This window comes from Cladophialophora immunda (genome assembly GCF_000835495.1).
Source record: "Cladophialophora immunda strain CBS 83496 unplaced genomic scaffold supercont1.5, whole genome shotgun sequence".
NCBI lineage: Eukaryota > Fungi > Ascomycota > Eurotiomycetes > Chaetothyriales > Herpotrichiellaceae > Cladophialophora > Cladophialophora immunda.
In genome coordinates this window covers 3,832,495-3,858,444 of record NW_015622545.1, presented here as the reverse complement: position 1 = coordinate 3,858,444, position 25,950 = coordinate 3,832,495, and the positions used below count along the sequence as shown (strand labels likewise).

Sequence of the window (25,950 nt, the reverse complement as noted above, 5' to 3'; positions counted from 1 at the left end):
TGGCCTGAAGATTTAATGACTGAAGTTGTCAAGAAGTAGTACTGGTTTTTGTAGGATGGGTAGTGAGTCGTAGCCAAAGGGCAGCAACCGCGTCACTGGTCGCTTTCTCCTTCGTCTGCCCGTGGATGCTTGATGGTTGTGTACTCGGTACTCTACCAAAGCTTTTAGCACTCTGTCAGAACTCCCGCGTCCCCTCACAAGGGTTAAAAAATACATGATTCTCAGAGTTCTATTGTGAAATCGCCTTTGTGACGCGAGCCCACAAAGCGTGGACTAGTTTCAATTGGACAACGGGGTGAAATTACTCTTGCATCGAAACAATGCGGCGCCGAGTGGTAGGCAGCCGAGGCCGCCAATCCGAACAAGGACTATCTTGAGCCATGTTTTCTGGGCTTCTGGTTTTGACACGAAAAGTCTCCGTGTATAAGATTGGGTGGTTACGCCCGTGACTGTTAGCATGACTATCCTAGTGCTAGACAGCTTGTTGGCGCGGGTCGGTGGTCTCTGGAACTTTGATACCAGGACCTTCAGGAGTAACGCATGCCCATGGCGATCCGGCACGATTCGAAATACAAGGTCGACATTCCACCAATTGACCTGACGACGTTCATATTCTCGTCCGGAGACCATGAGCAGCGTTCCCAGCCACAATTCTTTGATGCAGATCGCCCCCATCGCTGCTTCAGTCTAAACCAGGCGGAGCTTCTCGTCAAGAGGCTTGGTAAAGGACTACAGAACCTTGGCCTTCGACCGAACGACAAGGTGTTGCTCTATTCAGGGAACTCGCTGTATTTCCCTATTCTCTACTGGGGCACAGTGGCGGCGGGGTGCGTGTTCACTGGCTGTAGTCCAAGTGCTTCTGTTGCAGGTATAAATTCGGATTCAACGAGACTTTCTTTGAGCGACTGGAGCTAACGTGCTCAGAACTCATCTACCAATTGAAGGACTCGGATGCGAAGTTAATCATTGCAAGCTCTGCCGGGATCACTACAGCATTGGAAGCTGCTTCGCAAGTGGGCATCCCGAAAGGCAGAGTGTTCGAATTCGCCGACCCTGAAGACAAAAGCACTCAAAGTGGCCTACCATCCTGGACCGACATCTGGGCAGCCGAAAACGAAAGCGCCACATGGACTTGGAAACCCATATCCTCCGCCAAGGAAGCTCGAGAGACTACTGTTGCAATCAACTACTCTAGTGGGTATGTTGCGGATCGAAATCATGGTCTTCATATTGGATTGCTACCAGGTACTGACTGGAGCAGGACAACTGGAACACCCAAAGGCGTCGAGATCTCACATCAGAATGTCATTGCGAACTCCCTCCAGGTCATATTCAAACGGAACATGGTGGCCAACACGCCATGCGCACGGGAGCGGAAAGCACGAATCGACCTCTCCGGTGAGCGGTGGTTGGCTCCTCTCCCTATGTTCCACGCCTATGTGAGCCTCTCTACAATGTCTTCCACCGGAACGGAACACGCTCAGACTCACAGACAAGCTAGGGTCAAATGTATTACTGTGTGACGGCGGCGCGACTTGGTGTCAAGGTCTTCATTATGATGAAATACAGCATCGAGAGATACCTGTTGTTCCTCGACATCTATCGCATCAACTTCTTGACCGGAGTTCCGACTCTGATGGTGGCCCTGTCAAAGCACCCGAATGCGAGGTCGTATAACTTGAAGTCAATCGAGTCAGTTGTCACGGGGTCTGCGCCGTTGAATCCAGAACTAGGCAGACTGGTCGAAAAGACTCATTTACGGCCGGGTGTGCGGGTGAAGCAAGGCTGGGGTTTGACCGAGACGACGTGCTCGGCATCGGGGTTTGCTCAAGACGACGACGACGACGGTCGGTCGGTTGGTTGGCTCAACCCCAATGTATCGGCCAAGATCGTGCCGGTCCCAGAGGATGGCTTCGAGCAGCCTGAGGAAATGCCATATACGGTGGGTGAAATATGGATATCGGGGCCGAACGTCATGAAAGGCTACTATAAAAAGCCCCGAGAAACCATGGAAATCATTGTCCACGAAGATGGCACCAGGTGGCTGAAGACAGGCGATGTTGGCTATATCGACAATCGGGGTTGCATATACATTGTCGATCGATTAAAGGTAAATTTGGAAGATCCTCGTGGCGATCAAGCTGATAACAATATGATTCAAGGAACTTATCAAGGTCAAGGGACTTCAAGTCGCTCCTGCGGAAATCGAGCAGACGCTTTTGACCCATCCGGGCATTGCCGATGCTGCAGTGGTTGGTGAAAGGAGGTAAGCAATCCAAGCTCCCCGCAGCCAGATCTCAGTTCTAGGGGAAATATCTGATTGAGTCTAGACGAGACGGCGAGTACCCCAAAGCGTTTGTGGTCAAGGCACCGAGATCTACAGTGACGGCAAAGGAAGTCCAAGATTATGTTGAGACCAAGCTTTCGAAGCACAAATGGCTGACAGCGGGAGTACGTTTTATCGATCAAATACCTCGCACTCCAAGCGGCAAAGTTATGAGGCGGCTGTTACAGAATACAACAATCGATAGTTCCGCAAAACTCTAGACTAGGCCACAACGGACAGTGCCATCAACTGGCATTTCTTCCTGGGGTCGTTGAAGGGAGTCTTCGGCGGCGGAAAAGACAATCGAACAGGCGAGAACCAAGAAGTTGGTGAATACTAAATAGGATTTTTGTTTCCTCCATCTACAGACTCGAAGCACAATCATCTATAGTTTAGCGTGCAACGGGCGAGCTAATATTGTTCCCAAATCCAAACACATATGATCAGTGCCATTTTTGCCTTCGAGGTATGAAGCTAACCGAGCGGCCTAGCTTACTAGCAACCCCTTCAAAGGACGAGTGCATTCGGCACCGTGGCCGAGGCAACAGGCAATCCATCTTCATTCCTTACTCCAATAAGACCCCTCAACAAAAGGATGGCTCGAAGGAGCAATAACGATGATGATTTGGGGGTTCTGCAGAAAACGCGGCGTGCCGGTCAACCAGGAGACCGAAGCCCAACCGGACCGAGAACAGAAAGCTCGGCCAAAAGGGGGTTCAACGGGCTGTGGACGAGCCGTCTTCTCCCAACATCACGCACGCCTCGCCGCTATTGTCATACGAGGAGGCACAGAAGCACCGAGCAGGACGTAATCTAGTGCTATTTGCTCGCACATGTTGTTTGATCTTCAGTTCACTGTCGCCGATTTACTGCTCCCCTCGCAAGCCGAATTGTGATGCTAGGCTTGTATATCACAAGCTCCAGCCCTGGTCCATTTTCTTCCCCCTTTAGTAACAAGAGCTCAGGCTATCAATATTAGCATCTCTGCCACTTACTCAGGATTGTACGTGTGTCGAAAGATGGCCCCTTCTGTCGCAGAGGCACCCCCAGCTGCCGACATACGAGACGAAGCATTCGGAAAATCCAAGCCCGCTCTGAGCCCTCGTCTCGTGCCCACACCGCTCCATTCCTCGACCCCTGATCTGCCAAAGCCACAGGATGGCCAAATCAACGGAGACGCGGACTACAAGATCCGGGAGACTCCTATGGGAACCCGACGGAAATTGAAAATCATCTTCATGGGCATGGGTTGCAGCGGGATCAACTTTGCCCACCACCTCTCACAGCGTATGACGGACGTCGAGCTGGTCATCTATGAGAAGAATCATGACATCGGAGGCACCTGGCTGGAAAACAGATACCCCGGGTGCGCATGTGATATTCCCAGTGTCTGCTACCAGTACAGCTGGGCAAAGTCGCCGGACTGGGAGCGGTATTACTCTGGCTCCCAGCAGATCTACGACTACTTCCGTAAGATCGCCGAGGACTACGACGTGCTCAAGTACGCGCGTCTCGATCACAAGATCGTGCACGCCGAGTGGCTCCAGGAGCCGGGGAAGTGGAAGGTGAGCGTGATGCGCAACCAGGACCCCGCCGATGTCTTCGTCGACTACGCCGACTTCTTCCTCCACGGGGGTGGCGTGCTCAACTCCTGGAGGTGGCCCCAGATCAAAGGCCTCCACGACTTCCAGGGCACTCTCCTGCACACGGCGCGCTGGGATCAGCAGGCCGACCTGCAGAACAAAAGGGTCTTGGTCATCGGGGCCGGGAGCTCCAGCGTCCAGGTGGTGCCCACCATTATCGACAAAGTCGACCAGCTCTACGTGGTGGCTCGATCGCCCATCTGGGTCACCGCGGGCTTTGCTCCCACGTACGCGGGACCGAACGGCGAAAACTTTGCCTACTCAAAGGAGACCCAGCAGAAATTCCGCGACGAGCCCGACTTCTACCTGGCCTACTGCAAGGCCATCGAATCCGAGCTGAACATCCGCTTCAAGTTCTACATCAACGGCTCCCAGGACGCGAAGGAGGCCCGAGAGTACTCCATCCAGGAAATGCGGCGGAAACTGGCAAAGAAGCCGGAGCTTATGGACAAGTTGATTCCGAGCAATTTTGGGGTCGGCTGTCGACGCCCCACGCCGGGCAACGGGTTCCTAGAAGCCTTGACGCTGGACAAGACCACTGTCTTAACAGAGGAAATCCAAGAAGTGACCCGGAATGGGTTTGTCGATGGCCAAGGCAACGCACGCGAGGTCGACGTTGTGATCTGCGCCACCGGTTTCGACACGAGCTTCCGTCCTACTTTCCCCATGATGGTCGACGGTAAGAATATTCAAGAAGAGTTCGAGACGGGCGATATAGTCGGGTATCTGGGGTTGTCGGTGCCGTCGGTGCCCAATTATTTCGTCTTCATCGGCCCGTACGGCCCACTGGGCCACGGGTCGGTCATACCAATGGTGGAGGCGTACACCAACTACATCATCCAGGTGTTGCAAAAGGTCCAGGTCGAGGACATCAAGAGCCTGCGCGTGAACCGCGCGACGGCCGAGGAATTCACCCGGCACGCCGATTTGTATCTGAAGCGGACGGCCTGGTCGGGCCCGTGCAGCTCCTGGTTCAAGAACGGGATTCCCTCGAACAAACCCCTGTGCTGGCCCGGGTCGCGCGTGCACTACCTCACCATCCTCCAGAAGCCCCGGTGGGAGGATTTCGACCTCGACTACCTGTCCTCCAACCGCTTCAACTTCTTGGGCAACGGGTTCGACACCCGCGAGTTCGATGGCCGGGATCTCACGTGGTACTATGGGTTGCTGAACGACGAGGACAAGCAGCCTCAATCGTTTCCAAACCCGGTGTACTGAACCAGCTTCACCTAGTAAATAAACTGATATTTGGGAGCTTCAGCCGTAATAGGGTTCATTAGTTCATCATTGCAGATATAGAAACAAAATAAAATATATCTTCGGATCGAGTGCTGCTCCGCCCCCCTTCCCCGTCAAAAAAGACCCGACGGATCCGTCCCGTCACGGCGGCTGGCGCCAAAGAGACCCTCGAGCCAGTCATAGTCATCGGTGACGGGTAAGATACCAAAGACGTCGTCGGTCACGTTCGCCCCGGAGTCCATGTCCCTGCCTCCCTCGAACAGGTCGTTGGCGGGTTGCTCCGCGCGGCGACACGACGAGTCGGAGCCGTGGCCGGGAACGTGGTTGACCGACGGCGTGTCCTCGTCCGCTTCTGAGGAAGCGTTTGGCGAGGCGTCCGTCGAGCCGAGCCGAGTCCGTGCGATGACGGCCTCGAACATCCGCACCGTCCAGATGAGGCTGTTCCAGTACTTGCAGCTCTCGCGCACGTACTCGAGTTCGGAGAAGATCTGGGCCTTGGTGGCGCGTTGCTTGTGCGGGCTCGTGGCGGGGTCGAGCGCGATCTCGATCCGCATGGCAAGAATGGTCGAGGCACAGGTCATACTGTTTATTGTAGAGGTGCCTGTCATCAGTGGATGATGTGGTATAGGGAGGGGTTTGGGGTTTGTTGGCAGAGAGAAACAACGAATCAGGAACAGGGCGTTGGGCTACTTACAAGGACAAAGGGCATAAATGAAGAACGTCGTTCAGGGAGGCGCGTTGGATCATGGTGGACAACTCGAACATGGCGTTCTCTTGCCGCTGCGTCATCCGTTGCATCGAGCCAAGGTCTCCTCTCGTGCGGTAGTGGTCCTTGGCCGCCCGCGCGAAAACCGCCTCCAGACGATATCCCATCGCCAACAGGACCAAGATGAGGACGTTGTCGGACGTCCACTCGTCCTGGAATGCGTGGATGATCTCGACGGGTAGCTGCTTCCGCCAGGCGATGATCTTGTTGCTCAACTGTTCAATCTCGTCCGGGGTCGGTGTTTTCGCCGGCGTTTTGAAGTCTCGAATAAAAACCCCGCCTAGCAACGACCGTTCCGTCAGCTCGGTTGTCCACACTCTTCGGCCTCTGTACGGCTAGAAGATTTGCTTACTGACGATCGACAACTTGCTATACTCCACCATGAAGGCCTTTTGCACCCGCGTTATCGGCGAGAGCACGTTTCGAAATTCGGGGGGAACTTCTCCTTCCTCCTCCCAGTCCGATTCTTCCAAGGGGGCCGTGTCACAGTACCGCTCATCGAATCTCTTGAGGTTGTCGATTCCAGAGATGGTCAACAGCGTATCGCGATTGTACAGCACCCACCAAATGCTGCGGAAGAGTCTTTTGGAGCGCCGTCCGAGATTCTGGGAAACATAATTCCTGTGGAGTCCCATTTGAGTGGCAATCCGCCCGGCATTGGTAAGCCAATATCGATAGTCTTTGTCGATCGCATACGAAAAGGACAAGGAGCTAAGCATGATCGAGCCCTGCAGCAGATACAGTTGGTTTTTCTCATATCTCATGTCGTAAAGGAGGGCGGCCTTCGCGTAGAGTTGTTTTTGCGCCGTGATGCGATCCTCGTATCCAGCCTGCTTCAAGAGCTGCTCGGGAGCATACGGGACGACATTTGCGAAGATCGATTGCAGGACAAATATGGAGTGTCGGTCGGCCCTGTAATCCTGCATAAATTTGACCCGGTCGAGAATCGGGGCATAAGGGTAGATATAGGCAAAGTACAACCGGAGCAGTTCGTCCCTAGTCCGCCGAGTCAGGGCAGCACACCGGACGTGAGGCTGGCAAGAGACTCACCGAATGTGTCGAGGTGGCAAGCTGAGGCCACCTTTGGTCTCCAGATACACCACGTCTGCGTAGTCGAAACCAGCAATGTACTGGCGCGGACAGGGCTTGGAGCTGCAGTCCTCGACTATGACTCTGACGAAGCGGTTAGGGTGTTGCCGAGCCAGGGCTTCTCCCAGGATGGTCATCGGATTCACCCCCTCATGCAGCTCAATCACCTCGTGCCGGTCCGTATTATGGGACTGTGGCGAAGGAGAGACGGCGATTTGCCTAGGGCGTGACATTTCCTCGCATATGCGGAAATGAATGTCCTCTTCCCTGGTGGCAGGATCGGTTGCGCTGCCGGTGCTTCCGGCTTGTTCATTGTCGACGGGAGATGCTCTAGCACATGAACTTTGGACTTGTGGACCGTCTAGTTGCTGCATCATGTCGCCAGGTGCCACACTTTGACCACCAGAAGCCATCTCCGGTTGAGGTTGTGCCCCTTCTGGGGGCAGGGGAGAAGACTGGAGCTGTCAGGCTCGTTAACCAAAGAGGCCGGTTCATGAACATCCTCGTGCAGAGCAGCCTTACAAGGACATCAGTATCAAAGATACGTTCACCGGTTGTACGGGATGTTAAGTGGTCGATAGCCGGTGGGTCGAGTGCACGTCGTTGGCGCTTCGCAGAACTCCTTCGGTTGATTGCACATCTTAGCCGGCGTCAATGACGAGTTTGTAAACCATTGGAATTACCTGGGTATTCCTCCGAGTGTCGTTTGTAGAAATGTGCATGTACTGGCTTGGTCGCGACGCTTGCATCTCGTACAGGGAATCCCCACTTGCCACGCGTTGCAGCGCACCTTGCGGACATGGCAATGAATGCACGCCCGCGGTCTTTTCACAGGGCCTTGGTCCAGGCAACGCTGCCTTTCCAAGTTGTCGTCGGTAGAATCCATTCTCTCAGAGGAATCCAGCGGAAACCGCGCGGCGCTGTTTGACCAGAGGTGAGAGGGGAGGGAAACGCCGGAAGAGCAGGACCAAAGTTTGAAATACCACCACCACCCATCGAGTCAAGCTCGTGGAGGGGAGGTCGCTGAGCTCCAGGAACACGTGAATGCAAAGTCGGGGTATAAGCGGGGTGACGAGGTTAATGGGGAACCCCTGAGCTCCGCAGCCTCACTAGCCATTCTCAGCCACTTCTACCAAGATACGCTCTAAAGATGGCATCAATGTCGTTGGTCCTTCTTTGTGGCCCAGCATGAGATGTGCGTGCGCCCGGGGTTCTTCTACCACGATGCGGCTTGTCCAAAAAGGGACGGGCTCTAGGGCTAGCCTCTGCTATCGCAAGGAGGATTCACGGAAAGTGTGCCATCATTGTCGGGTACGGTGAGGGGATGAAGCAACGGGCGGCCAGTTACGCCGAGTGTGTGATACCGTGGTACCTCGGCGCCGAAGCTGGGACCAAAGCTCGGCGGGCGGCATAGATACTCCACTTCTTCCAAGATGGAGTATTTCGTGCATCGCGTCCTACTGAAGATACCGCAATGAAGTCCCGTCTGTTGACCGAGTGAAAATGAGGATTTCGAATCAGACTCACCGAGCAGAGAGGAAGCATCTTTGTCTTGGATTCGCTGGTCTTCTTGTGTCCACAGTTGCACGTATCAACCCAAAATCGCCAACAGAACCCCTTGCCCGCTGTCCTTGAGGATTTAAATATCTCACACACATCATCTACGGTTGAACCGAAGTTACCCTAGGACGTCTAATGCCTTGGTAGCTAGAGCCGGAGGGTGCGATCTTAGACAAGTGCACCAGCCAGGCGTGTGTCAAAGAGTCTTCGAGGGTATAATAGAATTAGCTAGATCTGTCTATGGTGCGGGTTACTATATGAATGTAAGTCGCCAGGACTTTCACCGAGGACGGAGCCTGTAGAATTGGCGCCGAGTCTGGTGCTGGAAGAGATTCGGCTCCACTCCGTATATCTCGATAACTTCTGTAGCATTATAGGACTAACTCGCTGACCTCCTGTTAAGATTTGGTGGCATAAACTCTGCCGACACGCTACACATGCACTTGTGGCCTCCTCGTAGAAGTCTCGGATATCACACGCACAGGCCAGACTTCCAGCTTTCCACAAGTGTGAGCCATGGAGCCCAGGAAGCCGAAGCCGCCACGATACAGCAGTGAGCTGCTGAGCATACCTGGCATGGCATTCGATGTGCGAGTTCCAGATCCCAAGGCGCGAATTCAGGCATATATCGATTCGTACTCCAATGCAGACATGAAGGATCATAAGGTACGGTCATAAATCCAGCATTCACATATACTCCTCCGGTCTTGAGGCTCGGCAACTGACGGAGCAAGGGTTTTGACGAGGACTTCATGCGAAAATACATCAAAATCGACCGTGCCTGGAGTGACGGGAAGTCTTCGAAGGCCGTGTTTTCGATGAGGGCAGGTCCGGACTTCACTAACCGAATGGGCAATATGCACGGCGGTGCCGTGGCCATGATTTACGACATGTGTACCACCATGTGCGCCGCACCGCTCGCCAAAGAGGATTTCTGGGTGTTTGGAGGCGTGTCTAGAACGCTCTCTATCACATATCTACGACCGGTACGAGAGGCCATGGACCTCCAGATCGAGTGCGAGGTTTTGCAGCAAGGCTCGCGGCTCGCGACCATCCGCGGGCAAATGAGGGACAAGAGCGATGGGTCCTTATTATCGGTGGCAGAGCACAATAAAGCGAGTATCGAATTCATTAAAGCTAAAGCCTGATACAAATTCCTCACCGAGAGTGATCTCCCGGGCTCTGTTGCTGGGACATATATTCCATGGGCAACCAACCTTTGTGCTGCCAAAGCGAATGGTAGCGATAGAATTCGGTGATATATAGCTGAAAACCATATAAAATTTCAAGCCTCTCGCTCCGACCACCCTGGGTAAGCGCCACAAAAGCATACTCGGAGAGGATATATGGAAGAATTACTGCAAGCATTGACATTTACACGGCCGAGGAAGGTAGCAAATGAACCCATGATATGGAGTCCGCCACACTCCAGCTTCAAATCTCCCCCATGAAGCATAGCACAAAGTCGGAGCCGAGGGCCATTCGTGGAGGACACAGCCGAATCTGGGGTTTACTTGATAACCCTGCGCCATCGTCTCACCTCCTGCACCTGATATGCAACTCACCGAGTATTACTACGTACATTATCGCTGCTGACATTCAGCCTTGTTCCTTGTTCGCAGATACTGAAGGGCTGTTCATTAGTTGCGGTTATTGACGATGGGCGAGATCACATCAGCCTACAATATCCTGGTACATTTAACACACCCGTTGGTCATTTTTCCATAGTGGTGTGAAAACTGATTATGTCCAGGTGGTGCTAGCCGTCACAATGGGTAGCTTCAGCTACGGCTACTGCGCATCTATCCTGGCGAACATATATGGCCACGCCGCATTTTACGAATATCTGGGCCTCGACCTCCAAGGCCCCGGTGCATCTCACACAAACAGCCTTATTGCAGCTTTTAGCGCCTTGCTCTACGTGGGCGGCTTCATCGGATGTTGTCTCTACCCACTCTCTTCCTCCAGGTTCGGCCGGCGCATCCCTCTCGGGGTAGGATCTGTCTTTGTTATTGTAGGCGGAGCACTTCAAGCTGGCACGGTCCACAGCGCCATGATGTGTGTGGCACGTATCGTGACCGGGATAGGAATTGGCCACTTCCTTCCTGGCTGCCCGCTATACCAAGCTGAAGTTGCCCCTGCACACAATAGAGGCTTTTTGGTTGGACTTCATGCAGGTGTCGTCGGAGCAGGCTTCACCGTTGCGCAGTGGATCGGTGTTGCATTTTTCCACACAACTGGCCAGGCAGGCTGGCGGGTTCCGCTCGCCCTGCAGTGTATCTCGCCTCTGGCGATGCTATTCATTGTGCCTTTCTTGCCAGAGAGCCCTCGTTGGCGTAAGTGACCTTCTCCCTTAGCAGTGCCTGGCTCGTTCTAGGTTCTAACCCTACTCTGACTTACTTAGTGTACTTGGCTGGCTATGTTGAGAAAGCCGAGAAGACTATCGTACGACTTCATCGGGATAGAGCAGACCCCTCCAACTCGTACGCACACCACGAATTCCAGAATATCAAGGCTCAGCTCGATCTTGAATCTGAGCGCCAGCGATCTTTTTGGGAAGGCCTCACAGATCCACACATGCGAAAGCGTTTCATCTTTGGATTCTTGGTGAATACAGCCTCGCAGTCCAGCGGCTCTATTGTGATTCTGAGTAAGTGAATGCAACTTCTGCACAGAGATCGACATTGTAGGTTGACCATATCAGCATACTCATCTGTCATATATGGAAGGTTGGGTTTCAGTCCATTCCTTCAAGGCATTTTAGCCGGCGTCTGGACCGTTCTCCTGATGATCTTCAATTTATTTGGTGGCATACTTACCGATAAGATTGGCCGCGTTCACCAGCTTGGTAATAAATATCTCCCCCAGCACTTGATTTGAAAGGCGTTGACCAACTTTACAGTGATTGGACTTTTGGGCTGCTTGCTCTGCCTTGTCCTGTCGGCGGTCTTGAGCGCACTATATTCCGGTACTGACAATACCTCAGCGAATTCCGCTGGCACCTTTTTCATTTTCCTCTTTGTATGCTTGTAAGTACAGCCCGTGCCATTGAGAAGCTCCATTCTGACGCACTCGAAGTTTTGCCGCAGGAGTTGAATGTCCGTCGTTTGTGTACACTGCGGAAATCTTCCCTGCCGCCTGGAGAGCATCGGGAGTGGGTGCGTCGTTGTCGGCCGTCCAGCTGTGGTCGGCAATCCTGACTGGTGCTGCTGCGATAGCTTTTGAGAATATTAAATGGTCGGTGCTTCCCAACGGGCCTCTTCAATCGAGATCCAGCCGGAAACTGAGGACAAGCATAGGAAATTCTATCTCGTGTTCATTTGCTTTACGACCGTGATGGTACTCGTCGTTCTGATCTTTTTTCCGGAGGTGAGATATTAATTATGGCCAAAATGGCGGTGAAATGCTAAATGAGGTACAGACCAAGGGACTCACTCTGGAGCAGGTCAGCAAGGCTTTTGGGGACATCGTCGTCGAAGATCTGGCACCTCTCGATAACATTTCTATGGGCAAACTCTCAAACCAAGAGCAACTGTATTCGGAGCATGAAGTTATAGTCGCGGATGCCAAAACACACTCTGTTTGCTAGAATGCCAGCGTGTATGAGCAAGGGTGTCATTCTTGGCTGCCGAACGACCTTATTGCGAGACAGACTGGGCATTCTGAGAACTGAATCCGTGCCCTTGCCATAGTCATAACCGGTAACCAAGCTGATCATTGCAATCACATTGTTTCACCACAAATATGATGCTTGAATATTCACGATTTTGCCATATTTGCTAGGGAAGAAGAGCCTTCTTCAAAACTAACGGACATAGCTCCCCAAGTCCAGTAGAGAACTCAAAAGAGTCAAGAACAGATTATCTATGGCGGTAGACTACAGGAAGCCGGTGTGCTAGATCAATGAGCTCGTAACCGTATTATGGAACTTGTATCGGAAGACTGAAACGCCCTCTGTAGCTTTGGGTTAGCCAGGATCGGCAGTATCCCTTGCCCATCAACAGCATTCCATAAAGCATGCTCTATGAGCACGCTACCTATGCTGGTCTATCGAGGCCTTGAATCCTCGGTGATCAGTGGGTGCAATCGGCCCGAGGACCCCTCAAGCCAACCAGAGGCTTGTGTCGTTTTCGCCATTTGGAGTCCGCCGACCATTCCCGCGAGGCTCATATAAAACACGGGTCCAGTCTCTGGCGGACTTATAACAGATCAGGGTGCTAGGCAAATAGATTTGCGTCCGAGGTCGACCACGGGTAGGTGACGCATAATACATCTGTCGTTCTTCGGCGGACAGCTCGCCGTGTGGATCTACGTCCTGGAGAGACACACATCTCATATCATTCAATTCAGTAATAGAGAATCAAAGCAGCAGACTTAAGGTCTAACCGTTCGGTGACCAATCTTTTGCATTCGGAGAGCCTGAGAAACATGGAAACCGACCAAGAAGCATTTTTCAAGCCTAGGAAAACCGTGCACGTTCCAACCAAGGACCTCCTGTCCTGGATTTTCGACGAACCCAGATACCCGCAAGATGAACCGGTGAGTCGAACTCAGCTCCAGTCTGCTTGATCTCACGATTTTCCAGATCTACGTTGATCCCGGAGACCCAAATCGTTCCCTCAGCTCGAGGCAGGCGAGGCGCTTGATACGACGCCTCATAGCCGGGCTCCGCTCAAGGTCGCTGGAGAAGGGCGATTGCATTTGTGTGCACAGTTTCAATGATGTAAAGCCCCAAGCCCACCAACTCTCTGCTAAGTTACCGTCCGCTGAGCTCCAAGGACAGCTGTATTATTCCTGCATTTGTCTGGCTGCCATCGGGGCAGGATTTACATGGACTGGGACGAATCCTGGCTACACCGACTACGAACTGCAACATCATCTGAAGGCGTCCAAGGTGAGGTTGATCATAGCACAGCCGTCCCTGTACGATGGTATCCTGTCGGCGGCCAGATCTTGCGGAATAACCGAGTCCAACGTGCTCAAACTTGACTCGCTGTCACAAGGGAACTTTTCTTCGACATCATGGCAAACCTTGCTACGACATGGAGAGCAAGACTGGGTACGATTTGACGACAAGTCCGTAGCACAGTCCACTCCTGCCTGTATCCTGTTCAGCTCAGGCACCACGGGCCTCCCCAAAGCTGCCTGCCTCTCGCACCACAATCTCGTCGCCCAGCATACCCTCCTGCAAGAGCAAGTGCAGAAGCCATACAGAGTCAGTGAGTTCCTCATGATCTTGAGTCTCTCACATTAAACGGCCTCCAGGTGAAGCGAATCCTCTGTCTCCCCTTCTTCCACGCGGCCATGGCTATAATCGGACACATCACCCCGCTGCGCTCAGGCCACATCGCCTACGTGATGCCAAGGTTCCAGCTTGAGGATTTCCTTCGCTTCACCGAGATATACGAGGTGACAGAATTGTTTGTGGTGCCACCGATCATCGTGTCGATACTGCAGTCTCCATTGGTCAGGAAATACTCACTGAGGAGCTTGCGGTCGGGCATGACAGGGGGTGCCAAAATCGACCTGTTGTCTCAACAGAGATTTACGGCTCTGATGCACCCGGAAGGCTGTATCAACCCGTGCTATGGAATGACTGAGATCAGCTGCATTGGGGCTCATCACCCATGGCCAGAGGTCGACAGTGATGGAAGTGTAGGCTACTTCCTGCCGAACCTCGAGGTTAAGTGAGTCCAGAATCCGGCCTCCAAGGCTGTAAAATCCATTGAACTGACATCTCGAACCGGCTCGTGGATAATGACGGACAGGAGGTTCGGGCTTACAACAAAGCGGGAGAAATATTGATCTGTGGCCCAACGGTGATTAAAGGATACCTTGACAATCCCGAAGCAAATTCATTATCCTTCTCCGGCGACTGGTTCCACACTGGCGACGTGGCGTATTGTGACGAGACGACGAAAAAGTGGTATATCGTAGATAGGAAAAAGGTATTACAACCTTTGGGGTTCCAGCCTTGTATTAACTAGCTTCTAACATCCACGGCGAGTACAGGAGTTGATCAAAGTTCGAGGCTTTCAGGTCGCACCGCCCGAGCTCGAAGGTGTGCTGATGTCACACCCGTTGATATGTGATGCCGCTGTGATTGGAGTACCGTCCCCAAATCCGGTAGATGGAGAGCTTCCCCGAGCATACATTGTGCGACAATCGGGACAAGATGCCGAAGCATTGGATGAAGAAAAGGTCAAACAGTACATCGCAGAACGCCTTGCCAAATATAAACAACTGGCAGGCGGCATCGTCTTTGTGCAAGCCCTGCCAAAGACAGCCAGTGGGAAGTACCTCAAGAGGCACCTACGAGATCTTTACAAGCGGGAAACTTCTCAGTCAACTACGAGGTTGTAAGCGAGTATCTAGTTTCTTAGAAGATCGAATTCTTGTATTGCAACACGGGCTCCCGCTCGATCATTCATCAAGTCCTAGTCCCGTCTCGAGCGTGAGAGAATTCTATCATTACGTCTTGGATTAAAGTCGATTTTCCTCGCCTGCTGGACATGAACCTGATAGTAATAATTAAGGCGTAGATGGCTGGAAAGTACCAGAGAAACTCACGTCCCAAAACACCAAAACGAGACTCGGCTATGCCTGTGTATATCAACTTCCTTCACGGGTTTCAATGGTGTCTAAGACTCCAGCCGCCATCCACTGGCAACTCGATCCCGGTGATTCCACTGGCTGCTTCCCCAAGCAGGAAGACCACCGCCTGGGCCACTTCCTCTGCCGTGATATCACGTCCAAGAGGGCAAAGTGGCAGAGAACGTCGCCGAGCACTGCTATCATCCTGTTCGGCGCCTGCCGTAGACGGAGCAGAGGGCCCGGGACAAACGCAGTTGATTCGAATCCCGTCCTGCAGATAGTCGAGCGCGGTGGCCCTGGTCATGCCCACAATACCGTGCGCCGCAGCACCGTAGCTGGGAAAGCCCGGATCGCTAGCCAGCCCGTGCGCGGCCGAGACATTCACGATACTCGCGGTGCCCCGTTGTTGGGTTTCCTTTTGAGCCAGGAATTGACGCACCTCGGCTCGCATCGACAGCCAGACCTGTCATGTCGATCTCCAGTTAGACTGCTGGGAGGAATTGAAACAATCCTGTAAGATCGAGATCAGAGGGGGGGGCACGTACCCCTCGCTGCCAGCGTTCGCCGGCCGCCGTGAAAGTAGGCAGCGGAACATCCAACGTCTTGCCCTCGAACCCGTCCGGTCTTTCGCAGTTGGCGCAGTAGTCGATTTTCCCAAATTTCCCGACCGCGGATGTGATCAATCCATCCACCTCGTCGGGAACTCTCGTGTCGCATTTCCTGCTTAGGATTTCGACATCAGAGTGTCCCAGGGCGTGGCATTCCTTCACCACCTGTGCAAGACCAATCTCGTCCAAATCTCCGAGGACCAGCTTCGTGCAGCCGCTCTTGACGAGCAGGTGAGCTACTGCCCTACCGTCCCCTGCACTTGTCAGCACCGGCTCGTTGATCTTTCGCTTGATGGTGTTGTCCAGAAAGCCACAGTACCTGAACCAGCCCCAATCACCACCGCAACGCCCGAGAACGGTAACATCAAGGAGAAGAGACGAGGTGGATGGACAGGGTATATCGTTCAATGGTCAGGGATCTCGAGGCTCATCCTGGCTTCTTGGGGTGTTGTCGTCGACTCTGAACCCTGTGGCGCGTATATGTGTGGAAGTCGCACGGCCTCGGTGTCGGGTTCTCGGCTGCGAATCAAGGAGGCGGGCTCAGGCCGGGCTCGGGGCCGCCACGATTGGAGGTTTGCCCGGTGTCTTTCCTTTTTCCGATTGGGATCGCCTCTAATTGCGATCGTGGAGAACTTCGACGAGGCGAAAGTGCAAAAGGAGAACTTGCCAGAGACGTCGAAGAAAAGACAGGCTTCTACTATCTAACTCCGCACCTGACGGCGAACAAGGGTCAAAATGTCACTCACTCTGCCCGGAGTTTGCCTGATCACCGGTGCAGCCTCAGGTACGTTGCTTCGCATGAGAACGCCCAGAGAGACTCTAAAGCCTGCTAAGTCTATACCTCTCAGGCATCGGCAGAGGGAGCGCCGTGACCATTGCTCAAGGGGGATGCCGGTCTCTTTTCCTGGCGGATATTGACCTCAAGGGTCTCGAAGAGACCAAGAGGCAGATTCAGCAGGCTAACCCGGATGCCAGAGTGGAAATCCAGCGCACCGACATTGCCGACGAAGCCTCCGTGAGGAAGATGGTCGATTCCTGTGTCTCGCTGTTTGGCAGGGTGGACTACGCGCTGAATATCGCGGGCGTGGTGCCTCAGAGGAAAGGCATCGCGGAACTCGACGTGGAGACCTATGACAGGGTCGTCCACATCAACGAATACGGGGTGAGTTTGTGTTTCCATTTCCTTCCCGGAGGATCTATATCTACCAGATACAATCCTCGCCACGATCGGTCGTACTTTCTCGTCCTCTTCCAACTCCTTCTCTAACTCATTCTCCCCCCTTCTCCAAGACATGGCTCTGCCACCAAGCCGAGATCCGCCAGATGACCAAGCAGGCACCCCTGGAAGGCAGCGGCACGCGGGGCAGCATCGTCTCCGTCTCGTCCCTCGCGGGCCTGAACGCGTCCAGCGGCATGTCGGCGTACTGCGCGTCGAAGCACTCGATCATCGGCTTCGCCAAAGCCGACGCGCAGGACTACGGCCCGCAGGGGGTCCGCATCAACGTCGTGTGCCCCGGCATGATCGACACGGAGCTGTTCCGGCTCACGAGCCCGCCCGACGCGCCTCCCCGGCTGGCCGCGATCACGCCGGTCCGTCGCTTGGGGATGCCGGCGGACGTGGCCTGGCTCCTGATGTTCCTGTGCAGTGAGATGGCGAGCTTCATTCACGGCGCGGTTATACCCTGTGACGGAGGGCTGGCTCTGAGAAGAGATGTGATATAGGTCGATCAGCGAGGAGTTTTGTTCCCTTTGAGTGTAGCAGTAGCCATTACCATACAGGTCGCCGTTCCCGAGGACGCTGAAGTCAAGTTGATATACATCAAGCCAGCTACAGGGGTGCCCTAAAACTGGGCTAGAATCGTAGGGCGATTAGCTGTCGCGACATCTATTGTTTTGGCACGTTATTGGAATAGCTTTATAGCTACGCCATTCGCCCGGACTTTGATGGGAAGTAATGATATGGCGTGGTATCTACTTTGTCCATTTTGCATGGACAGCATGCCCTGACACACGCTATCTCGGTAAGCATAGGTACCATAGATGACATTTATTGAACCAGGTCCTTTCTCATCACATGTTTCAGTCAAGTACACTCTGCTTGTAGTTCCCATCTTCATTCAGCAGCTTTTTCGACTCTTCCCATTCGGCTCGAGCAATGTCCGCGCACTTGTCGCTCCGAGGGGTCAGGAGACATCTACACCAATCCGATCAGAATCTCAGTAAATGCGTGCAACGAGTCAAATGTGAATATACGTACGGGAATGGCACCGGACGAGCGGCTATAGACTGGGTGACCTCGTCCCTGTCAACCTCGATTTCTCGGCCGTGGTCGTCGGTGGCCTTTGAGATTTTGAACGCCCATAGCAGACGAGCCGTGGCCAAGAACAATGTCTTTTCTGCGACATGGATACCGGGACAGATTCGCCTTCCTGCGCCGAAGGTCCAGTTGTCACGGTCTCTATAGTCGGGTGCAGAGGCAGACTCATGAAAAGACACGTCTCCCCTGTGCCTGGTGGGGTCGAACTCGCGAGGGTTCGGGAACAGGCTGGGATCGTTGTTTGCAGACCACACTGCCAACACGACCGTCGAGCCGGCTGGGATCTTATAGCCATCCACTTCGTCATTCTCGAGGGCTGCGTGGGGAATAGCACCGCTGATCGCAGTCGGAAGCCCTGGGTAAGGTACCTATGGTGAGCATTGTACAACAACAGCGGAGAAAGGAAACGCATAATGTCACAGAAGGGTACTCAATGAAGCCGGTAGACACTCATCATACATCTTAATGTTTCTTTCGTGACTTGGCGAATGTAAGGGAGAGATTCGAAATCTTCCATAGTTGGCAGCCTGTCAGGGCCAACAACAGTATCCAACTCGTGCTGAGCAGCTTCTTGGACGGAGGGGAAGAGCATCATGGCCTTGTACCTTGTCAACTAGTGGTTCCAGGCGGTTTCGGATGCAACAAAATCTTTACCTTTATCAAGCCGGCAAGGGTATTACTTGTGGTGTCTGCCCCGCCTTCCATCGCGATTCCCGAAATATACGAAGCCGCATGGTCCGTGAGAAGAGCTCCGTTCTCGGTGCCTTTCCAGGACTCTTTCGCCTGGCTGATGTCGGCCGAAAAGCCTGTAGGGGAGCCTCAGCGCGATGGCCACGAATGATATTCGGAACTTCGGTGCTGGACTTACTGGGAAGAGAGTTGTCGAGTTGGGCGGCACGCTTTGCGGCCTCGTACAACTGCCGGAACTGGGCCCTCTCACGGTAGAAGACCTGCTTAGCTCTTCTCGCCATCGGGTACAACCATGTGGGCAAGACTTGCACGAAGGGTCTCAGCTGGGGATACCAGTCCAAAAGCTTGCTCCTGTTCACCATCACGAAGAAGCCATGGGTGTTGGTGAATAACTCCTGCATAACCTCGCTCCGTGGATCGAGCACGCGAAATCCATACACCATGCTCGTCGCAATGCTCAATGTCGTACGCGAGATAAGATTTTCAAAGTCCAGGGGCTCCGACAGTAAGTCGACCAGCATTTGCTTTGTTTCCAGGTCTTGGTATGGGACATAACGCGCTGCCTTGTTGATGTTCAGAAATTGATGGTACAGCTTGCGTTCGACCTTCCACAAGGAATCGTATCCTCTCATGATGATTCTCGAGCCCTCCCAGATGTCTTGCATGTAGAGTTTGGGCCGATCGGCGTAGTTGCCACTCCGCTTGTCGACGATTCTTTTGATGAGTTCGCCACTTGTGAGGACCACAACGCTCTGGGAACCCAGTTTCAACGAGAAGATCGGGCCGTCTTGGATACGTCAACGAGTGAGTAAACGGCCGATTCTGTCTAGGCGTCTACCCACACTGTTCACCCCATCGCTGATACTGCAGATGGAGATCCCTTTTAGGAATTTGATGAAGATTTCCAATGAACGGTCTCGTGGGCGGGCCTCCAAAGCATCGTGAGCAAATTCCAAGCCGCCCAGACAAACAACATTCTCCTCATGCCACTTACCAGGCGGCGCGCCCTTCCACCGCGATGTCAAGGAGACTAGCTTCAGCAGGCAGGCTGCCAAAATCACCAAGGGTGGCAGCAGGAGCAGAATAGGTTGTTGCGAAATCGTGGATAGCATAATGGCAGTGGTCGGCTCTGCGAAAAGTCAAGTGTAGCAGATTCAAATGCCCACTGTGATATTCAGCGGGGTTCTCTCGAACCCTGGAATTCCCCCAAGCGCCAGGGAGGCCGTACCACATGTAGCTCGGCACCAGCCCAGTCATGCCGCCATGGTCGGCCTCTACCATTCTTCACTGCGCCGAGTGACTCGGGCGAGGTCCGAGAATGTGTCCATTTTGATTGGCTCGGATCCAGGCTCGGCGCCACAACCCAACACCGAACTGTGGCGCGGAGCGGAGAGCCAAGACGCCACAATATAGAATTATGTTAGGAGATCCTCAACAGCGTCGTGGTGGCCACCGAGGCATCTATGTCGGTTGACTTCTATCCACGTGTCAGGCTATGCTCAACGCCTTATTACCTGGCTTCTATGGCAGCCCTGACCTGACTGTGCCCGTTGTAGGCCGAGTTCCCTTTGGTTTTCCAGCGGTCTATTCTTGTATGTACAATCCTTTCGCCCTGAGAGTATCATCAACTGCAAGGTCGTCGTCCAACTCCTCTCTCATGCCTTCTCCCTCTTCTCAAATTCCACCACAGCCGGCGCCATTGGCCTCGAAAACAAACTCGAGTAGTCTGTGGGCACTAACTCCGTGCCCTCAATCTGCTGAAATTTCACCAACCTCACCATCGTCGCGAGCACGGCCCCTAGCTGTACATAGGCGAATTGCTCGCCAATACACCTATGTCGGCCCGCGCCAAACGGAAGATAAGGTGAAGAAGCTCCCTTACTGACCATGCCGTATCCATAGTCTTCGAATTCTTCTTTGTCCAGGCCCATTCGTGTGTACGCAAGGGGATGGCCTTCGTCCCAGCGATGTGGTTCCCATTTCATGGGTTCAGGGAAGAACTCGGATTCTCGCGAGGTCACACCGGGCGCGGAGAGGAGGGTATGGGTGGTGGGTATCCGATAAGTCTTTGTCGAGGTCGGCGTATCTGCCACGATCGTCATCGGTGACTTGACCTTGCGAAGAATGCTGTGGATTGGAGCATGTAATCTCAGCGTCTCCTTGACAACTTTGGCATTGAGGCTGAGTTTCTGGAGGTTGTCGTACGTCAAGGTTGGTAGGTCCTCCCCCAGTACGCGTTTCTGCTCCTCCAACAACTCCTCTTGGATATCTGGTCTCGTCGCCAGTCTCAATAGAATCCAGGCCGAAGTCGAGGAAGATGAGTGCTGGCCCGCCATCAAAAGCGCAATCATCATATGCGCCACTTCTCTGTCCGGAACAGGTGTGCCGTCCTTGTAGACGCAGCCCATCAAATTCCAAATCATGTCTTGATCTCCCTTCTCTCGTTTGCCACCAGCAGCTCGTCGTTGCTTGATAATCTCCATGTACGTGTCGGCCATCTTTCTCTGTGCAATATCTCGCTTGCGATTATGCGGGAGAGGTGCCCACGAGAGCATGAAGTTGATGGGCGAAAACCCCATATCCAAGTCATGGTACAGGTCGGCGAAAGTCGAGTCGAATTTGGCCCGCACTTCAGGGCCCTGGAGCGATCGTGACGCCGTGTAGATTGTCAATTCAGCCATTGCGGGAGCAACGTCGATTTTCCCAGAATGAGACCGGAAGGGGTTGCCCTTCTCCACGAATGACTTGGTCTCACTCGCGATCAAGTCGACGTAGGATTGAAATGCCTCCATTGTGAGGCCGAATTTCACAAATTTCTTTTGTTCCATCAATTTTGAGTTGGGGCAGTCGTACACCACGCCCTCTCCAAACACCGGTGTAGTCAATCCGGTGTATATCTCCTCAGCATTCACGTCCTTCAGTTTGCCATTCAAAATGAATTCGTTGCCCTTGGTTCCCAAACAGACGGTGACTCGTCGCCCGAGCAGGATGAAGGTGAAGACGTCGCCGTATTTCGCTTTGCATGTGAAGAAGAAGTCGAAAGGGTCCATGCCGTACCATATCCTAAAGGTCGATCCACCGTCAGTCAATCGAAAATAGCCTCCTTCTTGAGCAGAACGTACGTGTTTCCGATCACGGGAAACCAACTCCACACTTCCGGCGGCGCATTCTTATCTTTAAAAAACAGTTGTCTCGCAACATTCCATGTCACGGAGAGCACAAGGAAGGCGGTAAAGCCGAGGAGGCCGAGTTGCCAGGTCGGTAGAGAACCAAGGAGGCGCTCGGCCGACTGTGAGAGGGCCGCGAGCAGACCCATTGTTGTTCTCAGTTGCGCAGAGTGACAGAGCCTTGGGAGAGAGGCGTAGAGTGGTGAGGTTGTCGGAAGACTGAGGCGGAACGACAGAGCGCGGGAACGAATGTGGTTGTCGTGACGCGATAAGGAGAGTGTTGAGAGTGTCGAGACCGTATGGCAGCGCAGCCGAGTATTTAGCAGATGGCGACCAGAAAATTAATTTGGACAATTGGCCGTGCCAGGTACGCAGTCATTGTGATTGGTGGAGGCTGGCTTCCTGGATAAATCCATCCGAATCGAGCCACTGCAGTCGGTGGCACCACTTGCCGTGCATTTTCCCCTCACCGCCTCAGCCTCGTCAGTCCATTCTTCGCCGAGGCTGAGCCTGTCCACTCCAACGAGGACGTATTTGTACGGTCTCCAGTACTTGGTCACGAGAGCTGTTTCGCCTAGCTACCTCTCTAGCCGTAAGCAATCTATGCGTATGTGTATCATCTACTACTAATACAGCCGCCCTCAGCGAGAGAATCAGCACACAACCATTCTCCTTCCGGTCGCAGCTACAGCTTCCCGCTCACCACCCCTTCTTTCAGATACCCACTGCTTTTCAGCCACTTCTGCACATCCTCGCCGTCCCTCTTCAGCCAGTTCGCCTTCGCCTGGATACTGTCCATGCTCTGCTGCAAGCTGCGATCGAATCCCTTCTTGTCCTTGCCTTCGAAGAAATCTTGAACCTTCTTCAACTGTGCATCAGACGTGAAGCCCGCAGCACAGATGCTAACGACACTGCTCAACATGGTCATGCTGGGAGGTAGCTTCTCCACGAGCTCATCCCAGTTGGCGCACATCCACTCCCATCTTTTCTCGATGCCTTCCGAAGTAGTTCCCAGGCCGCCGATAGGCATGTAGATGTCTTGCATCTTGACCTGTCCGCTCAATGCAAACTCGAGCGTCTTCTTGATCAGTTCTGGATCTTTTGCTCGCCCAAGAGTCCGCAGACAAGTATTCTTCTCGTCCGAGGTCGGCGCAGAGTGATACCTTGCCACCAGCGCATCCCATTCCTTCTCTCCTCCGTCTCTTAATGCCATCGCAAATACCGATGACCGGAGGTTGGGATGAATCGCAGAATAGTCACCCTTCATGAACTTCCCAAACATCTCCTTTGCGGCAGCTTGGATCTTCGCATCCCCTGCAAGGCCAGCAGAGCCAAACATCAGGCTCTTGAACTGGCTTAAGATGTGGTCTTCATTTTCAGAAAACTCCCATCCTAGCTCGTGGGCCTTTGCAGATGTCAGATTCAGCTGGAAGGCCTTGAGTGCATCCTTAATCGGCTCATCCTCAAAGATCCAGGTATTCCTGACGGCGTTGATCCGACTGAGAATCTCGTTCCACACCACAAACTGTGTCTCGGTGTTGAACGATTGCAGAAGGCTCAAAATACCTGATGTCTTGCCGTATCCACTAGCAGCAAGGGCACCAGCATCAGCGATCATACCGGCTCGATCTTCAACCGAAAGCAGGCCCTTCTTCGCTGCTTCACCAAGCTTCGCGAGTCTCTGTGGCGTGTAGCTCGTCCTGTAGAGGGCCGAATGGTCTGCATTCAATTTGTAGAAGTCCAGTCCTCCCTTGATGTTGAACGTCTGTTCCCGCTCAGTGAGCATTAGGCTTTCATCCACTCCGTCCTTCGTCTTTAACCCGAGGATGACCGGGTAGAGGACCTTATCCTCCTCCGGTTTAACGTCACCTGTGCGCAAAAATCTGTTCTGCTTAACTGTGATGGTAGAGTCCTTCTCGTTTTCCGTCACTGTTACGACCGGGTACCCAATGTTCTTCGTCCAGATATCCATTACATGGGCAACGTCCTTACCACTCGCTTCACCCAGTGCGTTCCAGAGATCGCCTGTTTGTGTATTCCCCCAGGCATGTTTCTTGATGTATCTCCTCACGCCGTCAATGAAGGCGTCTTCGCCGAGATACTTCGAAATCATCCTCAGGACAGCCGATCCCTTCGAGTAGGAAATGGCGTCAAAGATCTGATTGATGTCCTCTGCACGATGCACAGGTACTTCGATCGGATGAGAACTTCGGAGCCCATCCAATCCCAAGGCTGATTGCAAGGTGTCGATCACAAAGGTCTCCCACACCCGCCACTCGGGGTAGAACTCATTACAGCTGTACCAGCTCATCCAAGTTGCAAACCCTTCATTGAGCCACAAGCCGTCCCAGAAGTCCATTGTCACCAGATTTCCGAACCATTGGTGTGCCAGTTCATGCTGCACAACCTCTGCCACTCTCTCTTTGGTCGCAGCACCCGCCGACTTCTCATCGAAGAGCAGATCCACCACTCGGTAAGTGACCAGACCCCAGTTCTCCATTGCACCAGCGGCAAAATCAGGGATTGCCACCATGTCCATCTTAGGCAAAGGGTAGGGAGCTTGGAACGCCTTCTCGTAGAATGCCAGAGTCTTGGCTGCAACACCGAGGGCAAATCGTCCGTCTTCTTCATTCTGCTCGGGGGTCATCCACACCTTGATGGGTAACCTGAATTTGTCCGTAGAGATCGACTTCAACTCTCCAACGATGAACGCCAACAAATAAGTTGACATTTTGGGTGATCGATTGAATTTGACGGCCTTCCTCTTCCCACCGATGATGTCCGAATGCACAGTCTCGGTCGAAGCCACATCCATATTCGACAAACACGTCATACCCTCATCGGCAATTAACGTGACCGTAAACTCAGCCTTGAGTGCAGGTTCATCAAAGCAAGGCATCGCTCGCCTGGCGTCAGTGGCCTCAAACTGGGTGACTGCCAAATACTGCCCGTCTCTCCTCTTGGACCTGTAGAATCCGGCCATTTTGTCATTCAATTGACCCGTATACGTATGTTTCAATTGCACCTTCTGGCCCTTGGACAGCGACTTGCCTTCGCCAAGGTCAATGGTTGTTGTTTGTGTGTCCGCATCGTACGAGAGCTTCGGAGAGGACGTAATTAGGACGCCGTCTGCGTGGACGGTTGTGGAATGGATTTCGAGCTCCACGGTATTCAAGGAAATAGAGGTGCTATCCTTTGCGATGTCGAGGTCAATGACGATGGTTCCCTGAAAGACGAACTTCTCAAAGTCGACCTCGAGGGTCACGTCGTAGTGTTTCGGGACGACATTTGTGGGGAGCACGATTCGGCCTTGAGTGGTTGCGGCACCAGGCGAGTCGGACATGAAGCGACACATGTTAGCTGCAGGAGAAGCTGAAGGCCGCAAGGGAGTTGGAATCGCAGAAGTCTGAGGAGGCAACGGCTTCAAAGAACGATGTCTTGGAGCTCCGAGCCTCGAAGATGAAAGAGAAAAGGGCCTCGTTTGTAGAGTTGGAGGTCGCACAGCAAGCTGTTTGTGGCCTGGACGAAAGGCACTGTTGTTCTTGACGTAGGGGAGGTCCGTAGATTGCGTTTGGAAGGACCGTCGAAGGATCTGTGTTGGTAGTCGCTGCAGAGGTAGGATCCGCGGTTCAACAGCAAGCCCGGAAAGAGAGCGTGTGTAGAATGGCTGCATCTACTTGTACTCAACCACCTGACTTTCTCAACAGAGAAAAGGTCAGCCCCCGTCTAGAATGAAAAAGTCAAAGGAATGGGGACGGAATGAAGGGATTCGCAGTTGAGGGTGGGCAGGCAGAAGGTCTCGTGCGCCAGCCAGCTGCGGTGCAAGGCGCCTGAGATACCTTCCTACTTGGTCATTAGCGCAGGTGAGCCGATACTAGCGTGACTAGCCGGCCCAAGTGTCCAATGGGGCAAGTGCGGCGAGTTCAATTCTTCCCGCGGGACTTTTGTTGC

The 25,950-nt window shown here is 53.4% G+C and overlaps 4 protein-coding genes across 4 annotated transcripts; 1 reads left to right on the top strand and 3 right to left on the bottom strand.

Annotated features, from left to right (window-relative positions):
- Positions 1–546: 546 nt before the first annotated feature.
- PV07_09449 (uncharacterized protein) lies at positions 547–2,666 on the top strand (the record flags this gene model as incomplete). The annotated part of the gene is made up of 7 exons (XM_016396709.1): positions 547–868; positions 925–1,198; positions 1,262–1,439; positions 1,502–2,110; positions 2,163–2,266; positions 2,331–2,451; positions 2,553–2,666. The coding sequence occupies 7 exons, from the start codon at positions 547–549 to the stop codon at positions 2,664–2,666; spliced, it is 1,722 nt and encodes a 573-aa protein (XP_016246565.1).
- Positions 2,667–17,904: 15,238 nt separating this feature from the next.
- Positions 17,905–19,944, bottom strand: PV07_09448 (uncharacterized protein; the record flags this gene model as incomplete). Its single annotated transcript, XM_016396708.1, has 7 exons — positions 17,905–18,019; positions 18,083–18,497; positions 18,602–18,740; positions 18,797–18,948; positions 19,011–19,619; positions 19,675–19,761; positions 19,827–19,944. The coding sequence occupies 7 exons, from the start codon at positions 19,942–19,944 to the stop codon at positions 17,905–17,907; spliced, it is 1,635 nt and encodes a 544-aa protein (XP_016246564.1).
- A 543-nt stretch (positions 19,945–20,487) lies between these two features.
- Positions 20,488–22,148, bottom strand: PV07_09447 (uncharacterized protein; the record flags this gene model as incomplete). Its single annotated transcript, XM_016396707.1, has 2 exons — positions 20,488–21,895; positions 21,955–22,148. The coding sequence occupies 2 exons, from the start codon at positions 22,146–22,148 to the stop codon at positions 20,488–20,490; spliced, it is 1,602 nt and encodes a 533-aa protein (XP_016246563.1).
- A 536-nt stretch (positions 22,149–22,684) lies between these two features.
- On the bottom strand, positions 22,685–25,672 carry PV07_09446 (uncharacterized protein; the record flags this gene model as incomplete). The annotated part of the gene is made up of 1 exon (XM_016396706.1): positions 22,685–25,672. One exon carries the CDS (start codon positions 25,670–25,672, stop codon positions 22,685–22,687), a length of 2,988 nt encoding a protein of 995 aa, XP_016246562.1.
- Between the last annotated feature and the right edge of the window lie 278 nt (positions 25,673–25,950).